The sequence below is a fragment of the Herpailurus yagouaroundi genome, unplaced genomic scaffold, assembly GCF_014898765.1.
Source record: "Herpailurus yagouaroundi ecotype Mexico unplaced genomic scaffold, PumYag 186, whole genome shotgun sequence".
In the NCBI taxonomy this organism is placed as follows: Eukaryota; Metazoa; Chordata; class Mammalia; order Carnivora; family Felidae; genus Herpailurus; species Herpailurus yagouaroundi.
Genome location: NW_024412417.1, coordinates 22,846,386 through 22,872,292, shown reverse-complemented (window position 1 = coordinate 22,872,292; position 25,907 = coordinate 22,846,386). Strand labels below are relative to the sequence as shown.

The window sequence follows — 25,907 nt, the reverse complement described above, 5'->3', positions numbered from 1 at the left end:
GGTTAAAAAGGAAAGAGTTTAGAGTGATTTAAAGGGGAATAAAAGGACAATGAAATTTAGAAGACCTGAGGGACCACAGTAAAGATTAGTTTTTCTCAGAGGTGGGGTAGCACGATGATAAATTATTCAGCCTACAACCAACGAGCAGTGAGCAACTTGCCATCTGTTTCCACTTTTTAAATTATCATTATGTAACAACACATCTTAAAATCTTTGAATGCCTAAACTCAGAGTGTTTGAGTGTGTCCTTTTTTTTATCCCCTAGCTTATTATCTTTTATGTGATCTAACTTGAGACTTTATTGTTTTACTCTTTAGTGTATCATTGCTTCAATCAATACATTAATCTGAGAAAGTATATATAAAATGTATTGTCTTAAGAAGGATTGTCAATCCTTATTTTCCTTAAGATGAAAAAACATATATTTTTGAGAAATCCATAGATTGTTTTTGCAAAGATTGGCATTAAATCGTGGCTTCATTTATTATTATTATTATTATTATTATTATTATTATTATTATTATTTTAGCTGAATGTGGAGGTCGTTTTAAAGGAGAATCTTCAGGAAGAATCTTATCTCCTGGTTATCCCTTTCCATATGACAATAATCTGCGTTGCATGTGGATGATTGAGGTAGATCCAGGAAACATTGTCAGGTAAATGGGTTTTATTTTCTCAGAATTACTGGGGAATCTGAAATTTCTGATCAGCCTCAATATACAATATCAAACAACAAGGTCTGTCAATATCTTTAGCCTTGGCCAAGAAGAACCTGGTTTTCATCTCTTTAAAGTATAACAAGTATTCACGGGTATGATTATTGTCACAGTGGTAGTTCATATAACCCCTAGATTCGTAGTTTTCATAGACCACAGAGATGGAGAAATGTTTTCTGCTTCTTTAGGACTTTAATCTTTCAATTCTTGGTGATTCAAGATGCTAAGTCCACCATTTTGATAGGGATACAAAGTTGTGCTGTCATCGTTGTAAATTCAGCATCAAGAACATTTGGACGAAGTAAGAACAGAAGGGGACTCAGTAACAATTCCCTGTCTTCCCTGGGTTTAGGCACATCTCTGGAGCATCAGCTCTCTGCCCTGTTAACTGTGTTTGATTTCCCTTTCCAGATGAATTTAGTTAGGTGGCTCACAATTCTTCACATTATTGACCCTTTGACAAGGGCAGAACTATCATCTCCTAAAACAGCACCAGCCAGCTTGCCAAAGTTATCACGTTCTCTAAACCCTAGTTTAACTACTGTGATCATGACAAGGAATAGGTTAATAAATGAACAAAAATAAATCCTCCCTTCAGACCTAATTTGAGCTAGTTGGTGTGTTATCACTCTCAAAACAATGACTTTAAATTTAAGAATTGCTATTTTATGTAAAGAAAATTTCAGACAGGCTTCTGGGTAGTGAAGGTGGTTATGGAAAACAAGTATTATTCTTCATCAACATGCCGAAAGGTGTACTCCATGCATTGTTTGATGTGAACAGATATATTACTACTGCAAGGGAATTTGCAGAACTCAAAGTAGACTGCACCAGATCAACCCTCAGCCTATTTTTCTTTAGTATAGATCACACGTTGTTTTATTTAAATATTAGAATTACTAAACTTAAAAATGTTAAATTCAACAGGATTCTGGAATGTTTTAAGTTAAAGAACAATATTGGATATTAAATTGCAACACAAATTTAAAGTTGTGACATTTCACATCCCTAACACGGATGTGATATATGTAGAGAGATAGTAGAGCATGTTGCTGTAACTGGATTTCTAATTTTTGGCCCTGGCCATGAAAAATATCAGACAATAATTATGTCTAGGCTAGATATAAAGCTGATTTAACGTGAAAAATGTATTTTTTTAATGCATTTTGGGGGGAGTAGGGTTGGGCAAACATTAATTTTCACATTAAGGAACTTCTTTATTCTTAGATTGCTGGGTATGATTATAATGTTGAATTTTTAAAAAATACTTTTTCTGTATATATTGAAATGTTTGTGTAATTTTTTCCTCATATCTATTATTGTGATGAAATGTATTGATTTTTTTTAATATGAACTCATTCTTGCATTCCTTGAATAAACCTCATTTGATTCTGATAAAACAAACTTGAAACATCGGTAAAAATATATGCTACGGATTCAGAAAACTTGAGTTCAATTCATGACTCTGCCACCCTTTGGCCAATTTTATTTAACCTGCCTCAAATCCATTTGCCACATTTATAGAATTGAGATCAAATACGTGCCTGCTTCATTAAGTCATTATAACCATTAAACAAAGAAAATCTACGTAATGCATTTTGCACAGTGCCTAGCATGTACTAGATGCTCCATAAGTGTCACCTACTGTGGCTACAGTTAAAATTCACAAACACACCCGGCACCTGGGTGGCTCAGTCTGTTAAGCATCTGACTTCCGCTCAGTTCATGATCTCAAGGTTTGTGGGTTTGAGCCCCACGTAGGCTCTGTGCTGACACGTTAGAGCTTGGAGCCTGCTTTGAATTCTGTGTGTGTGTCTCTCTCTGACCCTCCCCCACTCACGCTCTGTATCTCTCTCTCAAAAATAAATAAGAATGTTTTTAAAACATTCTGAACACAGAAAAGACTGTAAATCTGAAATTTCTATAATTTACAAAGGTGATATAATAGACTCTTAATCATATTCTAGAAAAATAAATTATTCTGTTTAAGTAACATGTATTGAGGATATATATGCTGTTTACCTAATTCATTTTTTATCTGATAGTATAAAAAATATCTAATAAAATTAAAGATGTGTATCTGGTATATCTTTTTATTTAAAACTGAATCCATGTTTGAGATAATTAAATAGAGATATATGGTTCTCCCACAGCCTACAGTTTCTTGCTTTTGATACGGAAGCATCACATGATATCCTCCGAGTATGGGATGGTCCCCCAGAAAATGAGATGCTCTTAAAGGAAATCAGTGGATCTCTTATTCCTGAAGGAATCCATAGCACTCTCAACATAGTCACCATCCAGTTTGACACAGATTTTTATATCAGCAAATCTGGATTTGCAATTCAGTTTTCAAGTGAGTTATTATTTTATTTCTTAAATGAAAGGTAGGAATGCTATTCAAATAGTATTTTAACTTTCCTGGCCAAACCTTTTAAAATTTTAACGATCCTAAATATGCTTATTTCTGGTCTTCCTATTATTCATCTTCAGTGAAGGTAAAATATTCTTGGAAAAAAGGAATATAATTCACTTGGAATTAATCAATTATTCGTTGAGACCTTCTCTAATGTCAAGCCATTTTTTTCAAGTAAAAGTGCTGCTAAAATAATTCAGCAAATGAAATAATTACATTACAAAAGCTTTACATTTCAATTTACCATAAAACTGATTATTTCAAAATGTGAAATTTTTTAGATAAGGGAGGAAATGAATACTTGCCTTTACAAAAAAAGCAAAACTATATTATTACTAATTTTGTTTTTCTCTTTTAAAGATCTTAATTATATATTCCCAGATATCTTTGACAAAATATTTTAGATCTACTTCTAAGTTAAAGACTTCCTATAACAATATAATGTCATTCATTGTAAGTAATTACCAGTGTTCATGGCACTTTTTTTTCTTTTATGGCACTGCTAAGTGGCTAAATATATGTTGTTCTGTAAAACCGATTTTTACTTAGTGGCTGGAAAAAATGAATAAAAACTTAAAACTTTTCATTATTATATTTTTACTTTTATTGCCAACATACATCACCTCTTTGGGAAAATTATCAAATGGACTTTCTAACTTTGTAGTCTTTAAAAATCCTATTAACAGAAACATATGCAAATTTCTAAGATCATCTATGGAAAGCATACAAACCAGTATTCCTGAAATGTGCCTGAATCCAAGTCCTGACTCTTTACTAACTGCTGACTTTGTGTCCCTGACCTCATCATCTTAGGCTGAGTTTTCTAATTCACATAGGTACAATATTGCTTATCTCATAAATACATTATTAGGATGTAACATGATCTCGTATACACTGTATTTGGTATAAAGTATATAGTTGGTGCTCAGAGAACTAATTTTACTATATGAGTAAATGTAATATTGAAATCTTTTTTTAAAAGTAAAATAAGCATAAATAACTTTTGAAATCACTGTCCACAAAATATATCACTCTTAGGTAAATAACTGGTTAATACAATTAAACAGCTTGGCAGACTTTTGGTTCATGGAACAGAGTTGTTTGACCTAATCGGCTAACATAAGTGAATTATTTTGTATTGTGTAAACCAAGCTGTTGTGAAAGTGTGGATCATTATGGAAAAGCCAGTATCTGTAAATTCATGCTTTATCTTTTGAGAAAAAGAATGAAAAATGAAATGATCATATAATCAGTGAACACAAATGGCTTCTAATTCTAAAAAAACCTACCAGTTGAATATTCTTCATATTTATATCTTCTATTTTTACTGTTTATTTCTCTTTTTTTATGAAGATATGGCAATTTGTCAGAGATAGATGTTCAATTTAAGTTCTTTCTAGTTTGGTAACTAATAGCTCTCCTTTTCTTTACCTTAAATTAGTACCATATAATATTTTATACTTAAATGGTTATTGTGATTTATAATTTGACTATACTCATGTGAAAAATTGTTTAAGGCTAGCGTTTGTGAATGCCAAGTTCATCTGCTCAACAGATACAGGCTGTATTTATTTATTTATTTATTTATTTATTTATTTATTTATTTATTTCCAGGAATTTTTACTGCAGATTTTTCAGTTAAATTAGTAATGCATTTTTAGATTTATTGTATTTATAAGGCATTTAAGGAAACACTATTGTACTAGAACTTTAATAAATCTGTCTTCATAATAGTCTTTTAAGATGCATAGAAATTTATACTAGTGATCTGAGACTAAAAACCTACCCATTGAAATAAAATTACTTGGAAGGTGAATATATTATATTATGAAAAGCATCAATCAATGAAAATTAATCCCTTTTTTGGATATCTTCTTTCATTCATTTTTATATGGCTTTCCAAGTGTCCAGATTTAAAATTCAAAAATATTGTTTTCATGAATGAGACCTTTCTTGGTGTGCCAGAAAACATGTTAAGAGCTTTATATACATAATCTCGTTTAAATCTCATAAAATCCACGTGATTTATGTTTGGTCACCCCCATTCCCCACGTAAATACAGTGAGGTTTAGAACGAGAGCTAATTTGTTCGAGGACATAGTGCTAAAAGATACCTGGGACTGTGGCTCAAATCCACATGGGAGCTTTTTGCTGTGCCAGGTGCCTGGTAAATTAATAGCAGTTATTGGCATTATTGTGCTGTCATTATTATGTAGATCCTATGCCAGAGGAAATAGAGAGCTTTTAGTTATAAATTACTAGTTACAATGAAGTTCTACAATTTAATCAGCTCATGTTTCTGATTATGCTCCCAATTTGCACATCTTACACCAGTAAAGCAGTGAGGAGAAATGAAGGAAAGCTGGAGTGCATGCATGCCCATTTACAAGGGACCATTGCCCCCTCTGGCGATAGTCATTTTGCCCTATTCTATAGAAAAGCTATTTTAAAGTGGAAGTTGAAATAAGGAGTTTTATGTAAAGTCAGCAAAGTTTCAAAGTAAACCATTAATCTTAAAGAAAATGTTAACAGACTATAGGCCAATAAACCACTACTGCAGGTGAAATTTGGCCTGCACTGTAGAGTTTTCCAGTTCAGTGGCTCACTCCAAGTCTTCTTCCCTACGTAAATTTGAATCATGTTACCCATTCATTCATTTGCTCATTTACTGTAGGGAAATCTCTTAAAGACCAGTTATTAAACATAGTTATCTCCAATTATTCCACAATTGCATTTTCTTTTTCACCCAGGCAAATCTTCTTAGTCTCATAAATACACACATGTACTCCTACACACACACACACACACACACACACACACACACACACACACACACTCTGTGCTTTCTGTCAAACCTTCTTTCACCCTAAGCGTTTTTTCTGCTCCTTTTCCTTTTTTTTTTAATGTTTATTTATTTTTTGAAAGATAGAGAGACAGAGTGAGAATGGAGGAGGGACAGAGAGAGAGAGGGAGACACTGAATCCCAAGCAGGCTCCAGGCTCTGAGCTGTCAGCAGAGAGCCCCATGTGACGCTCCAACCCACAAACCATGGGATCATGACCTGAGCTAATGTCAGATGCTTAACTGACTGAACCACCCAGATGCCTCTCTGCTCCTTTTCCTTAAGTCTTGCTCCATTGTGCAGACTCAGCACCAAGCCTTCTCTTTATAAAACATTTCCTGACCTCCATTTCTAAAACATATTCCAGCCCATGCCCCAAGAACTAGCTGTAATTTTTTTTCCCAAAGATGAGAACAGTTTATCAATTCATTGTTCTGAAGATGTTTTCATTATGTGATCTTTGCTTCCCAAATACCTTGTGAGTACCTTTGCCTCCCTAAATATCTATAAAGACAAAGGTTCTATTTAGGACAAGCATATAACTTATTGTCCAAATCTAGGACGATTGTTGAAAGTGAAGGAAGACACTATTTAAAATTAAGCTGGGTAACAAGCTTAAACCAGGAGTCATAGCCAAATCAAGCTGTATCATTTTGATTACCTCAGAATTGTATTCTGTCCCCTCTCCCCCACTTCCACAATACCCAGGCCCCTTTTGAGCAAATAACTGTTGTTGAGTGAGTGTCAAATAATAAATTTTTAAACAAGAAACAAGTCAGGCAATGGGAGAAGAGTCTTCAGCGACAAAATGCAACCAATGAAATGTATTTCACTGAACTTTGTGCGAAGTGAATTTAACTGAAATGTAGGTCACACACCAACTTTGTAATCATCATCAAGCCACTCTCAGCAGCCCCAAGACTTCCATTTCATAATCTCTTCATTCTTTGCAGAGACTGTCATGTTGCCTCTTGGTGTTATAGTCTGCGAGGCACTTTTGCTTAATCAGAGCTACTTAAGTCTGACACCGCTCCTGCTGTCCTATGTGCTGTCCTTGGGTCTCAGCAGTCAGCCTCTATATCTCCTGCTTAAATGTATAATCTGCCTCTCCTGTCCTACTTTAGTTCCATGGGGAAGGCATCTTTGGGGTATCATAGTGTCATTTGCCCACGGAATAGTTAATTTTGACAGAGCATTTTCTGTGTTCTTCATTCTTTGACCTGTCTGTTAAGAATCTACCCCTGCTGGGTAATACAAAATATGAAGGCCCATGCTTATACTGTTGACTCTCAAGGAAATGGATCCCTTAGCCAGAGGAAGGTGAGGTCGCGCAGCCTCAAAAGACTGCATGGTGTCCCTGCCTTTTTCCCCATCTTGATTATCACTGCCTGCATTGCTGTGACAGTCAACTAGCCACTCACTTCATTGTCCCTCCAGCCAGACTTTTCTACACATTTCTACCTGACTGATGTTTTTAAAATACAAATCAGACATCACCCCTCTGTTTCATTATTTTTTTGTCTACTGGTCGCTCAGCCATAAGTTCAAAACTTTGGAGTTACTTTTAAAGCCTCCACAATTTGCCCCCAAACTACCTGCCAGCATAATCATTCACTACTCATTTGTACACATCCACTTGTCTAACTACACTGTCCTGAGAGGACAACGTCCTTTTACATTTCTGCTTCTCTTCCATATTCTTAAAACACTTCGGTCCCCATACAAAATCTATAAATTCTTAGGTATTTTCCAAGATCCAGGACAAATGATACTTCTGACACTGATGAACTTCCAGGCAGAAGTAGTCACTTCCACATTTGTACTGCTCTGGCATTATGTGCTATTTTTATTAGATTCACCAAATGGCCCAGGTGCCCAGGACAGTCCTGGTTTACGCATGTCATCCTAGCATCCTGACTGGTTTCGAATTTGGATCTGTATTTTTTTAATAGAGTATCATTATTTTGGCCAATATTAAGCCAGTATTCTGTTAAAATACCCAAGGTGTATTTCTTAGACCTATGTTTTGTATTTGATGTCATCTAGTAGTGTGTGAGATATGTTTACAGTGCTCAGAGTAATTATAATACATGATTAAATTTGAAAAACAAATATTGATAAGCAATCTACATTTTTCAATCTTTTCCATGTGCCAGGTAATTCACACTTCCCTTTCAAGGAGAATGTATAGGGCACTTGTAGATAAATAAATTATTCTCAGATATGAACACCTAACTCATTCTGATCTTGGAAGGTAGTAGGAGAAGCATTTAATGCTATTGCCCTGCAAGCTATTTTGTATAACAGCAAGTTATGTCATAGTCTTGCTGTGGTTTGAAAGATACATAAAGCTGTCAGGACATGAATTGGCAGGATTAACAGGAAAAATGTGTTCTTGAAATACGCACAGAAATAGATGTTCGGGAGATATGCTGGAAAGCTATAGTATATAGTCTGCATGTTCTTGCCATGAGTGTTTTTGTTATTTATTTTATGATAGAAATAATTTTTAAAATTATATGGCAGTAGACATTTGTGGCAGCAGTGGGATTTTAAAAAGTACATGTATAAGGGTGCCTGGCTGTCTCAGTCAGTTACGCATCTGACTTTGGCTCAGGTCAGGATCTTACAGTTCATAGGTTCAAGCCCTGCATCGGGCTCTGTGCCAACAGCTCAGAGCCTGGAGCCCTCTTGGATTCTATGTCTTCCTCTCTCTCCTGCTCCACCTGCTTGTGCTCTCTCTCTCTCTCAAAAATAAATAATAAAAACATTAAAAATTTTAAATGACATGTTTAGTGAAAATGTGTGTATTGAATATTTACTTTTTAAGAAAGCTGATTTCACCATCCAAAAAGCAAGTCAGTTCAGCCAAAGGATGCTGTCAAGAAGGGACTAAGCACAAAGCCATAAAGATGTAACAAACTTATCTTTGGAAAAGTTGAAACTGAGCCCAAAAATATAGCAGGAAAGAATTTAGACTATTTTTATTAGTATTCGTAAATCAAAGAATTTTAGTACATCCAGAAACACACTTTTTTTTTAATTTTTTTTTTCAACGTTTATTTATTTTTGGGACAGAGAGAGACAGAGCATGAACGGGGGAGGGGCAGAGAGAGAGGGAGACACAGAATCGGAAACAGGCTCCAGGCTCTGAGCCATCAGCCCAGAGCCTGACACGGGGCTCGAACTCACGGACCGCGAGATCGTGACCTGGCTGAAGTCGGATACTTAACCGACTGCGCCACCCAGGTGCCCCCAGAAACACACTTTTAAAAGAAGCAGCGTCCCACATAATCTAATTTCAATAAAACATATTTAGGTAAAAATGTGTTACAGGAGAAATCGTATGCTGATTATTTCCCTATACAGCCAAAAAAAAGTTTAATAATGCGACTTTATTGCCTTGTGTTTCATGTTAACAGTATACAGGGCAATATTATATTCTAAAATATAAAATTAAATTAAATGCTGATTTGAAGCCATGATGATGTATTAGCTCCAGCCAGCTTCATCACTTTAAAATAGCTAAGGTGTTAAATAAGTCTTGGTTATTTTAAAATACCTATCTTCTATAGCCATATCTTTTTAGTGCAATTATTTTCTAAATGAAAGTGCTCTCTGGCACCATGATATCATTGGTAGTAACGTGACAATTTTTTCTACTAATTTATTGACCTTATATGAAAGATGGGATATTTTGGCTGAGAATGTAGTGTGTATGATAATAAAGGTGAGATATTGGAAATTTTAGACCTAAGAGTGTACTATTTTAAGATATTGATATGGAGTATTGTTTTATGAACAAATTCCCCACACATTTTCAAACAATAAATCATCAGAATAGCTATTTATTTTTTTTATTTTTTTTATTTTTTTTTAAATTTTTTTTTTCAACGTTTATTTATTTTTGGGACAGAGAGAGACAGAGCATGAATGGGGGAGGGGCAGAGAGAGAGGGAGACACAGAATCGGAAACAGGCTCCAGGCTCTGAGCCATCAGCCTAGAGCCCGACGCGGGGCTCGAACTCACGGACCGTGAGATCGTGACCTGGCTGAAGTCGGACGCTTAACCGACTGCGCCACCCAGGCGCCCCTGGAATAGCTATTTAGATTAACTATATAGTTTGAAGATTTTTAGTGCTTCTATGTTAAGGATTATGCACAAGTTGCCCATAATATCTGTATGTTAATAATCAAAAAGCCCAATAATATCTCAATTAAAATTAGAATTGATTATGTGGGGCACCTGGGTGGTTCAGTCAGCTAAGCATCTGACTCCGGATTTCAGCTCAGGTTGTGATCTCATGGTTCATGAGACTGAGCCCCATGTCTGTGCTGTCAGCACAGAGCCTGCTTGGGTTTTTCTCTCTCTCCCTCTCTCTCTGCTCCTCCCCTGCTCCTGCTCGCTCGCTCTCTCTCTCTCTCTCTCTCTCTCTCTCTCAAAATAAATAAATAGACATTTAAAAAGAAAAGAAAAGAGGAAAAGAAAAGAAAAAAGAAAAGAAAAGATTATGAAAGTGCAGCTGGCACATAGTGTATATTAACATACATGGGGACCTCAGTGGTGTCAATGACCATGTAAAAACCAGTGACATTAATGTGCTTAAAAAGCATGAAGTTTCATTTAGAGCAAATGAAAACTATTAAACTAATTTTATCACTTTGTATTCTAAATTTTCTTCCTCATGCATATTAAAATTGTTGATATGCCAGTTCCCATAGAAGAACTTCACAAATAGTTCAGTAAGTTCAATTTTATATTAGTCACATCATTGCTTTAAATAGAGAGAGAATCAGTAACATCAATTGCCTCAAGTATTTTAATTCCAATAAAAGTTTTATTTATATCCACTTCATGAAATCAAAGCATGGTCTTTAAAAAGTTCCTTGAATCAAAGAAAAAAACATCTAATATTATAAATCCAGTAAAAATATTAACATTTTAATAATTTTAAATTTTCTTAGACTTGTTTTATGATCAACCATATGGTTTTCTAAAAGTACCATATGCATTGAAAAGAATGTGCACTTGGTATTACTGGGCAGAGTGTTTTGTAAATACCAGTTAAGTATAGTTGGTTGATAATGTTGTGTTTGAAGTATTCTATATCATTACTGGTTCTCTGTCTACATTTTTTTAATCAACTGATGAAAGAGAAGTATTGAAATGCTCAGTTGGACTCCACTTATTCTTTCTGTCTTGCCATGTTTTTGTGTGTGTGTGTGTGTGTGTGTGTGTGTGTATTATGAAGACCTGTTATTAGGTGCATACATTGTAGGTTTTATGTCTTCTTAATGACTTAATTTTTTCATTACTAAGAACTATCTTTCTTTTTCATTAGTAATTTACCATTTCTTGAAATTTACCTTGTCTCACATAAATATCTTACAATTAGTATGGCATTGGTGTACTATTTATCATCTTTTTAATTTGGTAGTGTGTTTATAATTAAGTTAGGTATCTAGTAGATAGCACTTGATTGAGTCATGGTTTTTTATACAGTCTAAAAATGTATGCTTTTTAATTGTTGTCTTTTAAATTATTAGACCATTTACATTTCATGTAAATTTTTCCTATAGTTAACTTTGTCTACCATATTACTATTATTTTTATTGGATCTACTTGTTCCTTTTTTCCATGATATTTTTTCCTCTATTAACTTTTTTAACCTTTTGAACCCCTTCACCCATTTCTCCACCTCCCTCATTCCCTGCCTCTGGCAACCACCTATTGGTTCTCTGTATCTATGAGTTTTTTGTTTGTTTGTTTCTTTTAATTTTCTTTACATTTCAAAGTAAGAAAAGGCATATGTTATCTGTCTTTCTCTATTTCACTTAGCATATTGCCCTAAAGGTCCATCCATGTTGGACCAAATGGCAAAGTTTCATTCTTTTTTATAGCTGAATAAAATTCCAGTGTGTACACACACACACACACACACACACACACACACACACACAGAGTTTCCTCATGTATTTATTTAATAATAGACACTTAGGTTGTTTCTATATCTTGACTATGGTAAATAGTGCTGCAGTGAACATGGGGTACATATATATTTTTGAGTTAGAGTTTTCATTTTCTTCAGGTAAATACTCAGAAGTGGAAATGCTGGAACATATAATAATTCTGTTTTTAATTTTTTGAGGAATCTCCATACTGGTTTTCATAGTGGCTACACCAATTTATGTTCCCACCAACAGTGCACAAAGGTTACCTTTTTTTCTACATCATTTTGTACACTTGTAATTTCTTATCTTTTTGATAATAACCATTCTAACAAATGTGAAGTGATAGCTCATTGTGATTACAATTTGCATTTCCCCAATGATTAATGATGTTGAGCATCTTTTCTGTACCTTAGCCATCTGTATGTCTTCTTTGGAAAAATGTCTGGTCAGATCTTCTGCCCATTTTTTAATTGGATTGTTTTCTGCTTGTTTTTGTTTCTGAGTTGTTTTTTGCTACTGAGTTTTACGAGTTTCTTATATATTTTGGATATTAGCGCTTTATCAGATACATGATTTGCAAATATTTTCTCCTATTTAGTATGTTGCCTTTTCATTTTTTTGATGGTTTCCTTGCTGTGCAAAGGCTCTTTAGTTTGATATAGTCCCACTTGTTTATTTTTGCTTTTGTTGCTTTTAGTTTTGGTGTCAGATTTTTAAAAATGTCACTATGTCTATGCAGGGCCTTTTGTGGTACCATACAAATTTTAGGATTATCTGTTCTATTTCTGTGAAAAATGCAATTTGAATTTCGAGAGAGGTTGAACTGAATCTATAGATTACTTTGGGTAGTATGGACATTACAACAATTAATTCGAGTCCATGGACACACAATATCTCTTCATTTATTTGTGTCTTTTTCAATCTCTTTCCCTAAAGTCTTATAGTTTTCAAATTGCATATAGGTCTTTCACCTCGTTTGTTAAATTTATTCCTATTTTACTCTTTGTGATGCATTTGTAAATGGGATTTTTTTTTCTTAATTTCACTTTCTAAATATATTAGCTATGTATTTTTTTGGTACCTGCTCTAATATTTATAGCATGCATTTTTAACTTAGTAAAACCCAGCATCAAATTCTATTATTCCACTTCTCATAGAAGAACCCCACAATAGTGTATTCCCATTTCCCCCTCAGTCCTTTGGACTATTGTTTTCATTTATCTCATTTCTATGGTGTTAACATACATTTTTTAAGCTTTAAGCAGAGAATTATCTTTTTTTATTTAAAAAATTATTTTTTACATTTATTCATTTTTGAGAGACAGAGCACAAGTGGGGGAGGGGCAGAGAGAGAGGGAGACACAGAATGAGAAGCAGACTCCAGGCTTTGAGCTGTCAGCACAGAGCCCGACGAGGGGCTTGAACTCAGGAGCTGTGAGATCACGACCTAAGCCGAAGTCCGATGCCCAACTGCAGAGCCACCCAGGCGCCCCAAGCAGACAATTATCTTTAACTATTTTTTTTTTAATTTTTTTTTCAACGTCTATTTATTTTTTGGGACAGAGAGAGACAGAGCATGAACGGGGAAGGGGCAGAGAGAGAGGGAGACACAGAATCGGAAACAGGCTCCAGGCTCTGAGCCATCAACCCAGAGCCTGACGCGGAGCTCGAACTCCCGGACCGCGAGATCGTGACCTGGCTGAAGTCGGACGCTTAACCGACTGCGCCACCCAGGCACCCCTCTTTAACTATTTTTTAAGTAAGACAAAGTTCACATTTAAAAATTTTAATATTAAATATAGTTGTTTGTTTTGTGATAATAATACAAATATAAGTTTTGATGATACATAGCCTCGTGATAAAAACGAAGCTCTCATAAAATTAAGAAACAGAAAGGGGCACCTGGGTGGCTCAGCTGGTTAAGCATCTGACTCTTGATTTTGGCTCAGGTCATGATCTCACACTTTGTGATTTCAACCCCTATGTAGGACTCTGCTGACAGTGTAAAGCCTGCTTGGGATTCTCTCTCTCCCTCTCTCTCTGACCTTCCCCTGCTCATGCTCTCTCTGTCTCTCTCTATCTCAAAATAAATAAACTTAAAAAATTTTAAGAAATAGAAATATACTTAGAATTGCTGGCAGTGTACATGTAATTCGTAACTCTGACCAAGCAAATGCTACTCATGGCAATAAAATTGTTAAAATTTACAAATACTTTTATATACAGTGAAATAACAGAATTATATTTGTGTGTGTGTATGTGTGTGTGTGTATGACAGAGTAATGCTGATTCAAAAAATAAGTAAATGAGTGTGTGAGTACTCTTTTCTCTTTTTTGCTGTTCATTGTCATTCAGACTTAGAAAGATTTGCATCTCTGAAGTACTCTTGTAAAATCAACCAAAAACCCTACTAAGGTGTTGAAATTTTCTGCAAATAAAACTTTTAAATGTGGTTGTTTTTCATTAAATCAGTTGTAAATCTTTAATCAAAATATTCAGTTATTGGAGTGCTAAAGATCATCAGCTTTGAAGTTTTTGGTGAGTTGCAATTATCAAAAACAAAGTTTAGCATCAAGAAGACATTTAAATGTTATTTCTATGAAAGTGTGAATGCTCAAACACTGTACAAAATTAAAATTGGAAATGATCTTATTTTTAATTGTATTAAATTTATATTTTATACTAGAATGGAATAAAGTTGAGAAAATAGACAATTATATAGCTTGTAAGTGAATATTTTTAAAAATCATAATTTAAGACGGGCGCCTGGGTGGCTCAGTCGGTTAAGCGCCCGACTTCAGCTCAGGTAGTGATCTTACGGTCTGTGAGTTCAAGCCCCGTGTCGGGCTCTGTGCTGACAGCTCAGAGCCTGGAGCCTGTTTCAGATTCTCTGTCTCCCTCTCTCTCTGACCCTCCCCTGTTCATGCTCTCTCTCTCTCTCTCTGTCTCAAAAATAAATAAACATTTAAAAAAAATCATAATTTAAGAAAACTTGTTTGACAAGTTTTATGTTATAATAATCTTTGTCAAAGAAAGGTATCTGAAAAGAAATGAGCATTCAGTGTCTTTGAAAATATTTGAGCTGAAATATATACACATCACTGAATGACAAAAATAAAATTGAGACTTTCTTCCAGTTTAAAAATTAGCTCTAAGTTTACCAGATATCTCAGCCCATATAAAGAGGAAACTTTCTTGATTAAAAATAGTATGGCCTATGGAGATATCAGTATGACATGCCAATATTTTAAATGTATTAAAAATATCTTTAACAATGTTAATAATAATATATTAATTCTTTAGAAAAATAGTAAAAGGCACTAAATAATGGCTAAGAAACCAATTAAAAATGTACATGTGCATTGTAAATTAGTATTTTGCTAACATTATTTTTAATGTTTAGGTAATTCATATAAAGAATGAATTTTTGTGCACAGATATTTGGCATTTTTAAGAAATTATTTCATTTTAAAAACTGTTTTTGTATAGATAACTATTTTGAAATGTTCATCAGTGTAATTCCAATTTTGTTAGAACATATTTTTAATTATACAAGTTATTTTTAACTTCTTCTTTCATTCCCAGAATTTTGCAGTTTGAATGGTAAAACATCATTTTAGTATAGTAAAGCTATGTACACATCTGCTGTCCCTCTTAGATTATTTTCCTTTGAAGAACGAGGATATTATCGTATTAATATTTGTATCCCTAGAAATTGGCACTGCACCTGGTATTAAGTACTTAGCAAATGTTAAATGAATCTGATTGAATAGGAAGTCTCTTTAATAATGTAAAACTAAATGTGCACTGGCAGTTAAAAATAATGTAAAATCATTTTTATGTGATTTTTCCCTTTTATTGTTTATTAATTCTAGTGATCCCTTAATATTAGTGTTCAACTGCAAATTAGACTTTTATATAAACTTATATAATTTAGATATAAAATCAGTTTCCTCTGTAGGTAACATTGGGTCCTCAACCTAACATGCCTTTGATTTCACAAAAAGTGCATCAGCAATTTTATTCCCACTTTTGTCTGTGTACTGGAGCATAAGCATCAGTAAAGGTAGGGAGGTGTCGTCTCATTAAAATCTATCTCCAATATGAAGCATAATACCTGGCTCGTTGTGGTTGCATAACAATTATCTGGTGAAATAATTGAATAAATATGTCTTTTTAAAAAATAAATTTCTAGAGGTGCCTGGGTGGCTCAGTCGGTTAAGTGCCAGCTCAGGTCATGATCTCACAGTTCTTGAGTTCGAACCCCACACGGGCTCTCTTTTTTCAGAGCTGGCTTCAGATCCTCTGACTCCCTCTCTCTCTGCCCCTCCCTGGTATGCGCGCAGGTGCTACATTCTCTCTCTGTCTCAAAAATAACGAATCATTAACAAAAATTTAAAAAATAAAAATAAATGTCTATGTTCTTGGAAGTGTACTACAACACGGGCTTTGAGATTCCTTTTGCATCTGACGCATTAGCAGCGTCATTTCCTTCCTGAGTTGATGGGAATGTTTCTGTCATGCTGCCATCTACTTTAACCTAACTTGCCATATCATTAGGTGTATCCTTAGAAACATAATGAAATTCTAAAGACAGCCACATTACTGAGGAGCTGGCAGAGTGTAAGCCTAATAATGATGTTGAACATTCTTTATAAAATTGATGGATCTTGTACTAAGCAAGAGCTCAATCAAGGGCAAAATACTCCAGGGTGAAATCCACCTCTAGGTTACCAACTGCATTTCAAATATTTTCTGATTGATTTGACACTGGATGGGATTTCCTTCCAGGTTAAATATTCCCATTACCCGACTTGAATTCCTTACAGATAGTGAAATGGAGAATATAGGGCCATTTCTCAGTCCATACAAAAGTATAAGGCAATAAAACTGGAAGAGAGGGACTTAGGGCTTAAACTTAAATGAAATTTGGACTGTGACCTTGCTGAAGTCTCCTGATGTTACAAAAACATACAAAACCACTGGTCTTTAGTGATTCAGAATTGATATTTTCATAGGATTATATAATTGTTAGAAAAGAATGTTAAGATTTTTCTGATACTAAAGCGGGCAGGTAAAATATTACTTGCCAGTTTTACAGATGAGGCAGCTAAAATTCAGGGAACAAGTGCAAATATGACCAATGTCCTTTCTTAGTGTAGTAGAGACTAGCCTCTAAGTTTCTCTTACTTCTGATAACTATGTATTCAACTGTATGAAATCCTAGGTTTTTCTTTTTTGAAAGGTCTTCTGATAAACAAGTTTACATCAAAGAGTCAACTTTCTGAATAGAAAGGATACACTGGGACTTACGAGTGATTTTAGGGTATTTATTCCCTATTATAGACAACAATGGAATAAGAAAACCAGAACATTAATTTGCCCAAGGTCACTAACATAATAATTCAGACGTTGCCTGTAAATAGTTCAAGCTGCTATCCATGTCATGCCTGAAATCTACACATGCACTAGTTAGGATTGTAAAATATGTATCAGGTGAGGTACATATTTCCAATTGAATTACACTCTCAATTATTTTAAAACAAATATAAAATGAGAAGTCAGAAGTGTATTTATAGCAATGATGAGTTGTAGCAATGCTGCGAACTCAGTCATGGGCTGTACTACCTAGTGGTATAAAATTCTCCATACAAGGCAAAACCACTGACATAAAAAATAGAATAAAAATTATAAGACTATATTTTTGCTGATATTCAATTTATTTATTATGTCAGTGATTTTTTACCTTTCATGGAGAATTTATTTATACCAAAGTATTTTTATCTGCATGCCATAATAAATTAGAATTTTGCAATGAGAAATTTTTACTTTCATAATGGAAGTGTTATGTGTTTTATTGACATTAATAGTATAGGAAAATTATATATGCAGGTGAAATTTTAAATTTTTTACATTTTTCTTTCCAAAAATCTGATAATTAAAATATTTTACAATTTCATGAATCTTTTGGACGTGGTAAATTAAAGGGCCTGTTAGATCTCTAACTAAAGGAGTTAAATAGGCAGTTGAATTGCCTGATATCAAGCTCAGGAGAGACATCAATGCTGAATGTATACATTTGAGAGGCATTAAGCTAAAAAGAGTTTTTGAAACGATGGGGTCAGATGAAGTTATCCTAGAAGAAACTATACAAAGAAGGGAACAAACATTAAATACTAATCCCTGAAGTATTCTAGCCCTCAGTCATCAGGTTAAAAAAAAAAAAATACAGACAGCAGAAGATACCAAAAAGGAAAGCAACTAAGCCCAAAAGAAAACTAGTAGAGTCTAATGACGGGGGGCCGAGGAAACAAGTGCTTGTAGAAGGAAGGAACGATGTACTGTGGCACATTTTGCTGAGAAGTCTCTGAAAAAAGAAGGTACAGAAGTTACCGCTGCATCCGGCAGCTAGATTTAACAAGAGCAGTTTAGTAAGGATATGAGATGCAAGGCTGATGATGAAACTGGAAATAGCTATACAGATAACTCCCTCAGGATAGATGCTTAATAAGTTTCCTATTAAAAGAGAGAAATGGGAAAAATAATTGAAAGAGGATGGAGAGGTAATAAGAGTTTTGCTGGTTTATTTAAGATGGAGTATATAAGTTATGTCTGTATGCTATTGGGAATGGACCACAGAGGAAGGAGGAACTGGTAATTCAGAAGGGATAAGAAATATTTAGGAACAGAGTCCTTGAGAAATAAAAAGGGCTTAATACCAGCAGCACAAGAACGGGGGTTGGCCTCATATAGAATAAAAACACCTTCTCCATTCCAACCGGAGAGGAAGCAGGGAATATGGATATGACACCACTGGGCCAATAGATTTGGTGCTGGTAAAATGAAGTCATGCCTATCTTATTTCTTCTACTCTCTCAGTAAACTATAAGGGGAGAAATCAGACAAAAAAAAAAAAAAAAAAAAAGGGAAGAAGAGAATGAAAAGGGGCACCTGGGTGGTTCAGCCAGTTGAGTGTCTGACTTCGGCTCAGGTCATGATCTCACGGTTCATGAGTATGAGCCCTGCATCAGGCTTTGTGCTGACAGCTCAGATCCTGGAGCCTGCTTCAGATTCTGTGTCTCCCCCTTTCTCTGTCCCTTCCCTGCTCATGCTCAGTGTCTCTCTGTCTCTCAATAATACATAAATGTTTAAAAAAGTTAAAAAATAAAAAGAAGAGAATGAAAAAACAATTAGAGTGGAACGTCCTTAGTTTCATAATTAAAGAATACCATCTGGCACATATGTGGCTAAATTTAGGATATATACGGCTAAATTTATTTACATTGCTCTTAAGAATACCTATGAAAAGAACCTAGGGTCTGTCTCATTTGCTTCCCTTTATGGTGAGATATTAACAGCAAGTAATTTTGTTGTGTAGTAATGAAGAATTATAAACTGCTCAGTATTTCTGCCTTTCCATCTAAAACTAGATGTAATTCTTTCATCAATCAACAACGTAAAATCTCATTAGTATGACATGACTTTGTTGTTTTATCTGGTAACATAGGTTTGTACCGAGACAATACCCTACAGTCGTGGAAACCCTGCTGTTTCTTGAGTTCAAATCCTCACTGTGCTTCCAGCAAGCACTTAACATCACGGAGGCTCATTTTACCCATTTAAAAGTAGAGATGATAATAATACTTCATAAGAATTTTATGTTCTGGTTTAAACGTATAAACTTAATCTTTAGCCAAATGCTTTGGACAACATATGCTCTCAACAGAGGCAGCAATCATCATTATCATTATTTTGTTGGAATCTATTCTAAATCAATTATCATTCATATTTAACTGTATCTCTCTTAGATACACAGACTTTATTTAGTTTTACACAATACATACCAATGGAATCCTGTGAATAAGACTGTAATGTTGATAGCTGTGCAATTGTTTTTAGTAAAAATTAATTAATTACTTAAAGTCAAATGTTGTAAATGTATAGGCTTTTGGACTACTCCACCAGAATGATCGGTAGATAGTTGCTCTTCCTTTTTTTAAAATGGTATTTAAACTTTAATAATGTATTTTAGAAATTTTATTTTAAATTATGGTATCATTTGGGTTTTACCCTGTCCACACTTTGAACATTTTTTTTTAATTTCAAAAACTCTATCATTTTTATTTAAGAAATGTCCCTTGGATACATTCTCATGTCTGCATTACCACGTAAACTGCCCTAGATAACTGTGTGATACTGGGCAAGTTTCTTATTCCTTTTAAGTCTTAATATTCTCATTGGGAAAATATGGATAATAGTAGTAACCAGACTTTTTTTTAGTCAAATGAGGTACAGTTCGTAGTACAATCTTTGAAAGACAGTAAGTGTCCAAAATTATTACAAATTAACAATGTTAACTATTCACACATACTTTTTCCCTGTGGCTATTATCATTTCTATGAAATAGCTAGTATAAGAAATATAATACATAGTAGCTACTGGATAATTCCAGTTCTAGAATAACCAAAATATAAATGGCCAATCCTTTTGAGGGGAGAGAAACAAGGAAGGGCAGTTATCTTTTGTTGTCAGTTTAATAAAGTTTTGTAAGGTAAATAAATCCAAGCTATTTTTGGATTTTGTTTCATATATAAATGACCTATCATATGCATTTCCAGAATGTTCCTTTCATGATATCATCACAGGTGAGGCATCAAAGTTGTTAAAACCCTTCATCTTTGTTGGAATTTGTGTTTACATTTGTGTCAGGAAAAATCAGACTTAAACCTAATGGAACAACTACAGATTTTCATTTCATCAATTAAATTTGAAGCAATTCAGACTAAAGAAATTAAGAACGTAAATAGATATCACTCATGTTAATACTTATATGGTAAGTGTAGTATTTTCTGATGTATATTTATTTAATATGCTTAAAATAGTTGCTAAATTAAAGCACTTAATTGCAAAAGAGTCTTCATTCTATAGAAACATCTTACATGCTATTCCAGAATAAAAGAGAATAAAAAGAAGGGATTAAACTTCTACTTAAAATTTACATAACAAAAAGAAAATGCACATAAGAATTATAAATTTTGAGAATTGTAGGTTCCAGCAAAGTGAAAAATAAATATTGAATAAAAATTACCAATCTATTTTTACATATGTGATAATATATTAAGTTCTAGCATTCTATAATTGCTATTTTAATTATCCTAATTGTATGAGATTACTTCACTGCTGATTCCCAAGGAGATATAATATGGTTCCCTAAGTGCTTATTTTCTTCAGTGGCTATAGTTTCTATTTAATACAGAAAACAAGAATGATTGATGTTAAAATTATTATAATTTTGTCAGCCCACAAACACAGAGTGTACCCAGTATGGAGATCAAACTTTGGATAAAGAAAGAAAATAAGACAACACCATTCACACCGAGCAATTGTTCCTGTGTACATTTAACTAATTGTTTTAGAACTCAAGCAATTCCAAGAGGAAAAAAAAGTTTTGGTCTTTCATTAAACCCCATCATTGTCTATTGTGTTTTAAAATCTTATTCTTAATTTGTTTATTAATTAAGAGGAAAAGTAACAATAGGTGTTCCCCACCTCTCTTTCTTTAAGTTGACCAGACCCAAAGGCAAATGCATATTTTCAAACACCATATATTAGTTGTATCAAAGTCTTACTTTAACCACTTAGTTCCACTTTAAGTCTTTAAGCACAGTAAATCTGTCAGCAAAAACATATTTTTTTCTCTTAAATTCAGCTAAGACATGATTGTATTTACTGCTTTTATTTCAATATATTTCTCTAACATTGTTATACATTCATTTTTATTTTTGAGAATGTTTATCTGAAGCGTCAAGCTTTTTGCAAAACCAGATTCCAGTGCATGGTTAGCCTCAAGAACAAAAACTAATGAAGTTTTTTTAAATAATTTTATATAATTACTATTTTTTACTTTGCAAATAGAGCACATTTCATATTTATGTCACTTCTCTCCAATAAAAATATCTTCAGAGCACCTAGGTGCCTCAGTCAGTCAGGTGTCCTACTCTTGATTTTGGCTCATGTTATAATCTCATGGTTCGCGGGTTCGCGCCCCACACTGGGCTCCATATTGATGGTTCAGAGCCTGCTTGGGATTTTGTCTCCCTCTCTCTATGCCCCTCCCCTGCTCTCTGTCTCTGTCTCTCTCTCTCTGTCTCTCTCTCTCTCAAAATAAATAAATAAATAAATAAACATTTAAAAAAAATCTTAGAACATCACTCCCCACTACATCTTGTAAAACGAATACAGGTATCAGTTTAGTTTGGGTGAAAACCATCCCAGAGCAATTTAAGAAAACCTTCATGACTCAGTTTATCACAGAAACACTTCACAAAAATCTCTATGAATAATGGAAGAACATAATTCCCAGAGCCCGTGATGCATTGTAGATGCTTTGCTAAGGGACACATGGGTATTACAGAACAAATTCACTTTGAAATTGGAACAAAGTCCCTATATTCCTCCCTCAATATTCTCCAAAATAAGTTTGTAATTAACAACTAAAAACAACTGTTTCAAAAGTAACTCATATGAAGGTAAATTTAATATTTTTGAAGGTGGTTCAAATTTATGCCAGCTCTAGCTTTTCTTTTTATGGATATAATCTCTACCTTTTCCATAATTTTTAAATTGGGTATTTTATTTTATTTTACTGTATTATTTTACTTTATTTTATTTTATTGAGGAGAAAACTTGCATCTCCAGGACAGTTACAGGTAGAAGAGGATAATCTAGTATAACATTTAGGTACTTGGGTTCTAAAATCAGACAGATTTGGGTTGAGATCTTGGTTCTGTACTCAGGTTTTGTTAATCTCAGGTTATTTAATCTCAGGTTCTGTACTCAGGTTATTTAATCTCTCTAAATTTTAGTTTTCTCACCTCTAAAATTAGAATAGTAATGCTATTTGCCTCATAGTATTGTTAGGAATACTAAAGGAATTATATAGGTAAAACCCCTTCCTCTAGTCATTGCTCAGAAACGTTAGTTTATCAGAAAAATAAAGCAAAACTGTAAGACTTTTGATTACACATATAATGGTACACAGGTTTGTTTTATTTAAGTGATCAGTAAAATGATATTTGCAGTCTACATTTTCTAACCTTTTGAAAAATATAACCCTTTAAAAATTAACTTTTTTTAGTTTGTCAATAAAGTGAACAGAATATACATGCATATGTATGTATGCATATTACATATTCATTTATATATATATGAATGATCACTTTTTTGTTGTTACTTCTTTTTATTCAGTGTCAGGCTTAAGATCCCAACAATATCCTATTTTTTTCAGTTTCTTAACTCTTCTTCTTGATTCCCAGAACGTTGGGAATCAGAGCATTACAATACTGTGTGTAGTCTCTGGTTTTTTTGTTGTGTATGTGTGTTAGAGAGATGAGCTAAAACAATTTACTAGACAGATTAACAGATTGATATATTGATGAATCTGTCTATGTTTGTCTATCTACCTACCTATCTGTCTATCTCTATCTGCTTACCTATGTATCTATGTAAATATCTACTCACTCAGAATGTATATAATAGAATTTCTTTATAGGTACCAGCACTATGCAAAATAATTTGAAATCTGTTCAGTTCTATTTGTGTCTGCTCAATTCTTCTTTGTATTCCTAGAACCTAGCACAATGCCTGGAATATATTGTTATAAGTGAATAAATCAGTGAATATCAGTTATGTATCTGCAATCCAGAAATTTGTGTCATTAGTTGAAGATGCAATTAAAAAAATAATTTCTACAAGTGCTAAATCCTATATTTATGAATATAGTTTATTAATAGTTTAAATGGAAATTTTAATAGATTCTTTGTCTTGATACTTAATTGCCATATGCTTTAGGGTAAATCCACTTCATGATAATTCAACATAACATTTTGTTCCATTAACCTGAATAATTGGAGTTAACTATTATTAAATGTGTCATACACTGTGTATAGAAGAACAGTTCCTTTCCTATGGTGTCATACTACTCTCCTTTTCTGTAATGATTTTTTTAACTTTTCATTTTTAGACACGTTTAGATTTATATTCAGTTTTAAGAAATAATAAAAAGAGATCCTGTAAACTCTTCACCGTTTCCTGAATTGACAATTTCTTGCGTAACTATAGGACATATATCCCAACCAGAAAACTGACATTGATACAATCTACCAATCTTATTCAAAGTTTACTAATTTTATGTATATTCGTGTGTGTGTGTGTGAGTGTGTGTGTGTGTGTGTGCTTATTTAGCTCTATGTAGATTTGTATGACCACCACCACAGTGAAAACACAGTATAGTCCATCACAAGGATCCCTCATGTTATCTTTTACAGCCATGGTCACTGCCTCCCATCCCCTCCTCCTACAACTCCTGGTACCCACTAATCTATTTTCCAGCTTTCTAGTTTTGTCACTTCAAGAATAGTATAGAAATAAAGTCATGCAGTGTGTAACCATTTGATATTGTATTTTTCTGCTCTGTTTAATTCCTTTCAGAACTGTTTAAGTTGTCATACGTATTGTCATTCCTTTTTATTGTTGAGTTTTGTTCCAAGGTATGAATACACAGTTTAGTCACTCACCTGTTGAAGGACATTGGGTTGTTCCAACTTTTTAGCTTCTATAAATAAATATGTGTCCAGGTTTTTATGTGATCATAAATCATCATTTCTGTGGGATAAATGTACAAGAGTGCAATTACTAAGCTGTATAGTAAGCACATATGTAGTCTTGTGAGAAGCTACCACACTTCTTTCCAGAGTGGCTGTAACATTTTACATTCCCAAGTGCAATACATGAGTAATTTCATTTTCTCCATAATATTTCCAGCATTCAGTTATCTTATTTTTTTATTTTAGCCATCTGATTGGTGTATAGTGATATCTCATTGCAATGTTAAAATGCGTTTTCCTAATGGCTAATGATGTTGAACATCTTTTCATGTACCATCCAGTATCCTCTTCATTGGAATGTATTCTGTCAATATTTTAATTGGATTTTTTCTTCTTCCTCCCTCTCTGCCTATAGTTGACTTGTAAGAGTTCTTTATATACTCTACATACAAGTCCTTTGTGGAATATGTACCTTACAGTTAATGTTCTTTCGGTCTGCAACTTTCTTTTCATCCTCTGCACAATCTTTTCACATGGCATCTATTAATCTTCAGTAAACCTATTATTTAGCTACTAAAATGTCATGCCCTTTATTGAAAGAAGTAAGCACACAAGTTAACAAAAAAAAACCCAGTTAAAATTATTTTTGTGCAGTCATTTACAAATTGGCTCAAGCATTTTCAAAGTTAATTTTCTAAAAGCACATAGATGTGAGGAAGGTTCTAAACTGTAAGATCTGGAAATTTGAAATTGACTTTGGTAGCATCAAAACTAAAGGTTTGTTTTGTCTTTTGATAGGTTCTGTTGCTACTGCATGTCGTGACCCAGGGGTTCCCATGAATGGGACTCGAAATGGGGATGGACGAGAACCCGGGGACACTGTTGTTTTTCAATGTGACCCAGGATATGAGCTTCAAGGAGAGGAAAGAATAACCTGCATTCAGGTAGAAAATCGCTACTTCTGGCAGCCCAGCCCACCAGTCTGTATAGGTACGAATTAAAGAACAATTAAAGTTTTATATAAGTATCAAACGATGGATAAAATGGGTGCTGATGTTATTAAGCACAGTATTCTAGAATAGGTTCTATACAGGATCTAAGATTTCAAAAATCTATGAACCTCCAAAAAATACACAAAATTTTAAATGACTATATTTTTCCCCCTAAGGGGAGAGTCCACAATTTCATTAGATTCTCAATAGTTTGGAGAGGAGGAGGAGGAGGAGGAGGAGGAAAAAGAAGAAGAAGAAGAAGAAGAAGAAGAAGAAGAAGAAGAAGAAGAAGAAGAAGAAAGAAGAAGAAGAAAAAGAAGAAAGAAGAAGAAGAAGAAGAAGAAAGAGGAGAAGGAGGAGGAGGAGGAAGAGGAGGGGGAGGGA

At 33.9% G+C, this 25,907-nt stretch overlaps 1 protein-coding gene across 4 annotated transcripts in view; it reads left to right on the top strand.

The window, feature by feature from the left end:
- CSMD3 (CUB and Sushi multiple domains 3) overlaps positions 1-25,907 on the top strand; it is a 1,253,459-nt gene that overhangs the window by 933,660 nt on the left and 293,892 nt on the right. For all 4 annotated transcript variants that reach the window (XM_040494274.1, XM_040494275.1, XM_040494273.1 and 1 more), the window contains 3 exons: positions 530-656; positions 2,870-3,072; positions 25,330-25,521. In XM_040494274.1, coding sequence (XP_040350208.1) covers positions 530-656; positions 2,870-3,072; positions 25,330-25,521 — 522 coding nt within the window. The remainder of the gene's footprint in view (positions 1-529; positions 657-2,869; positions 3,073-25,329; positions 25,522-25,907) is intronic.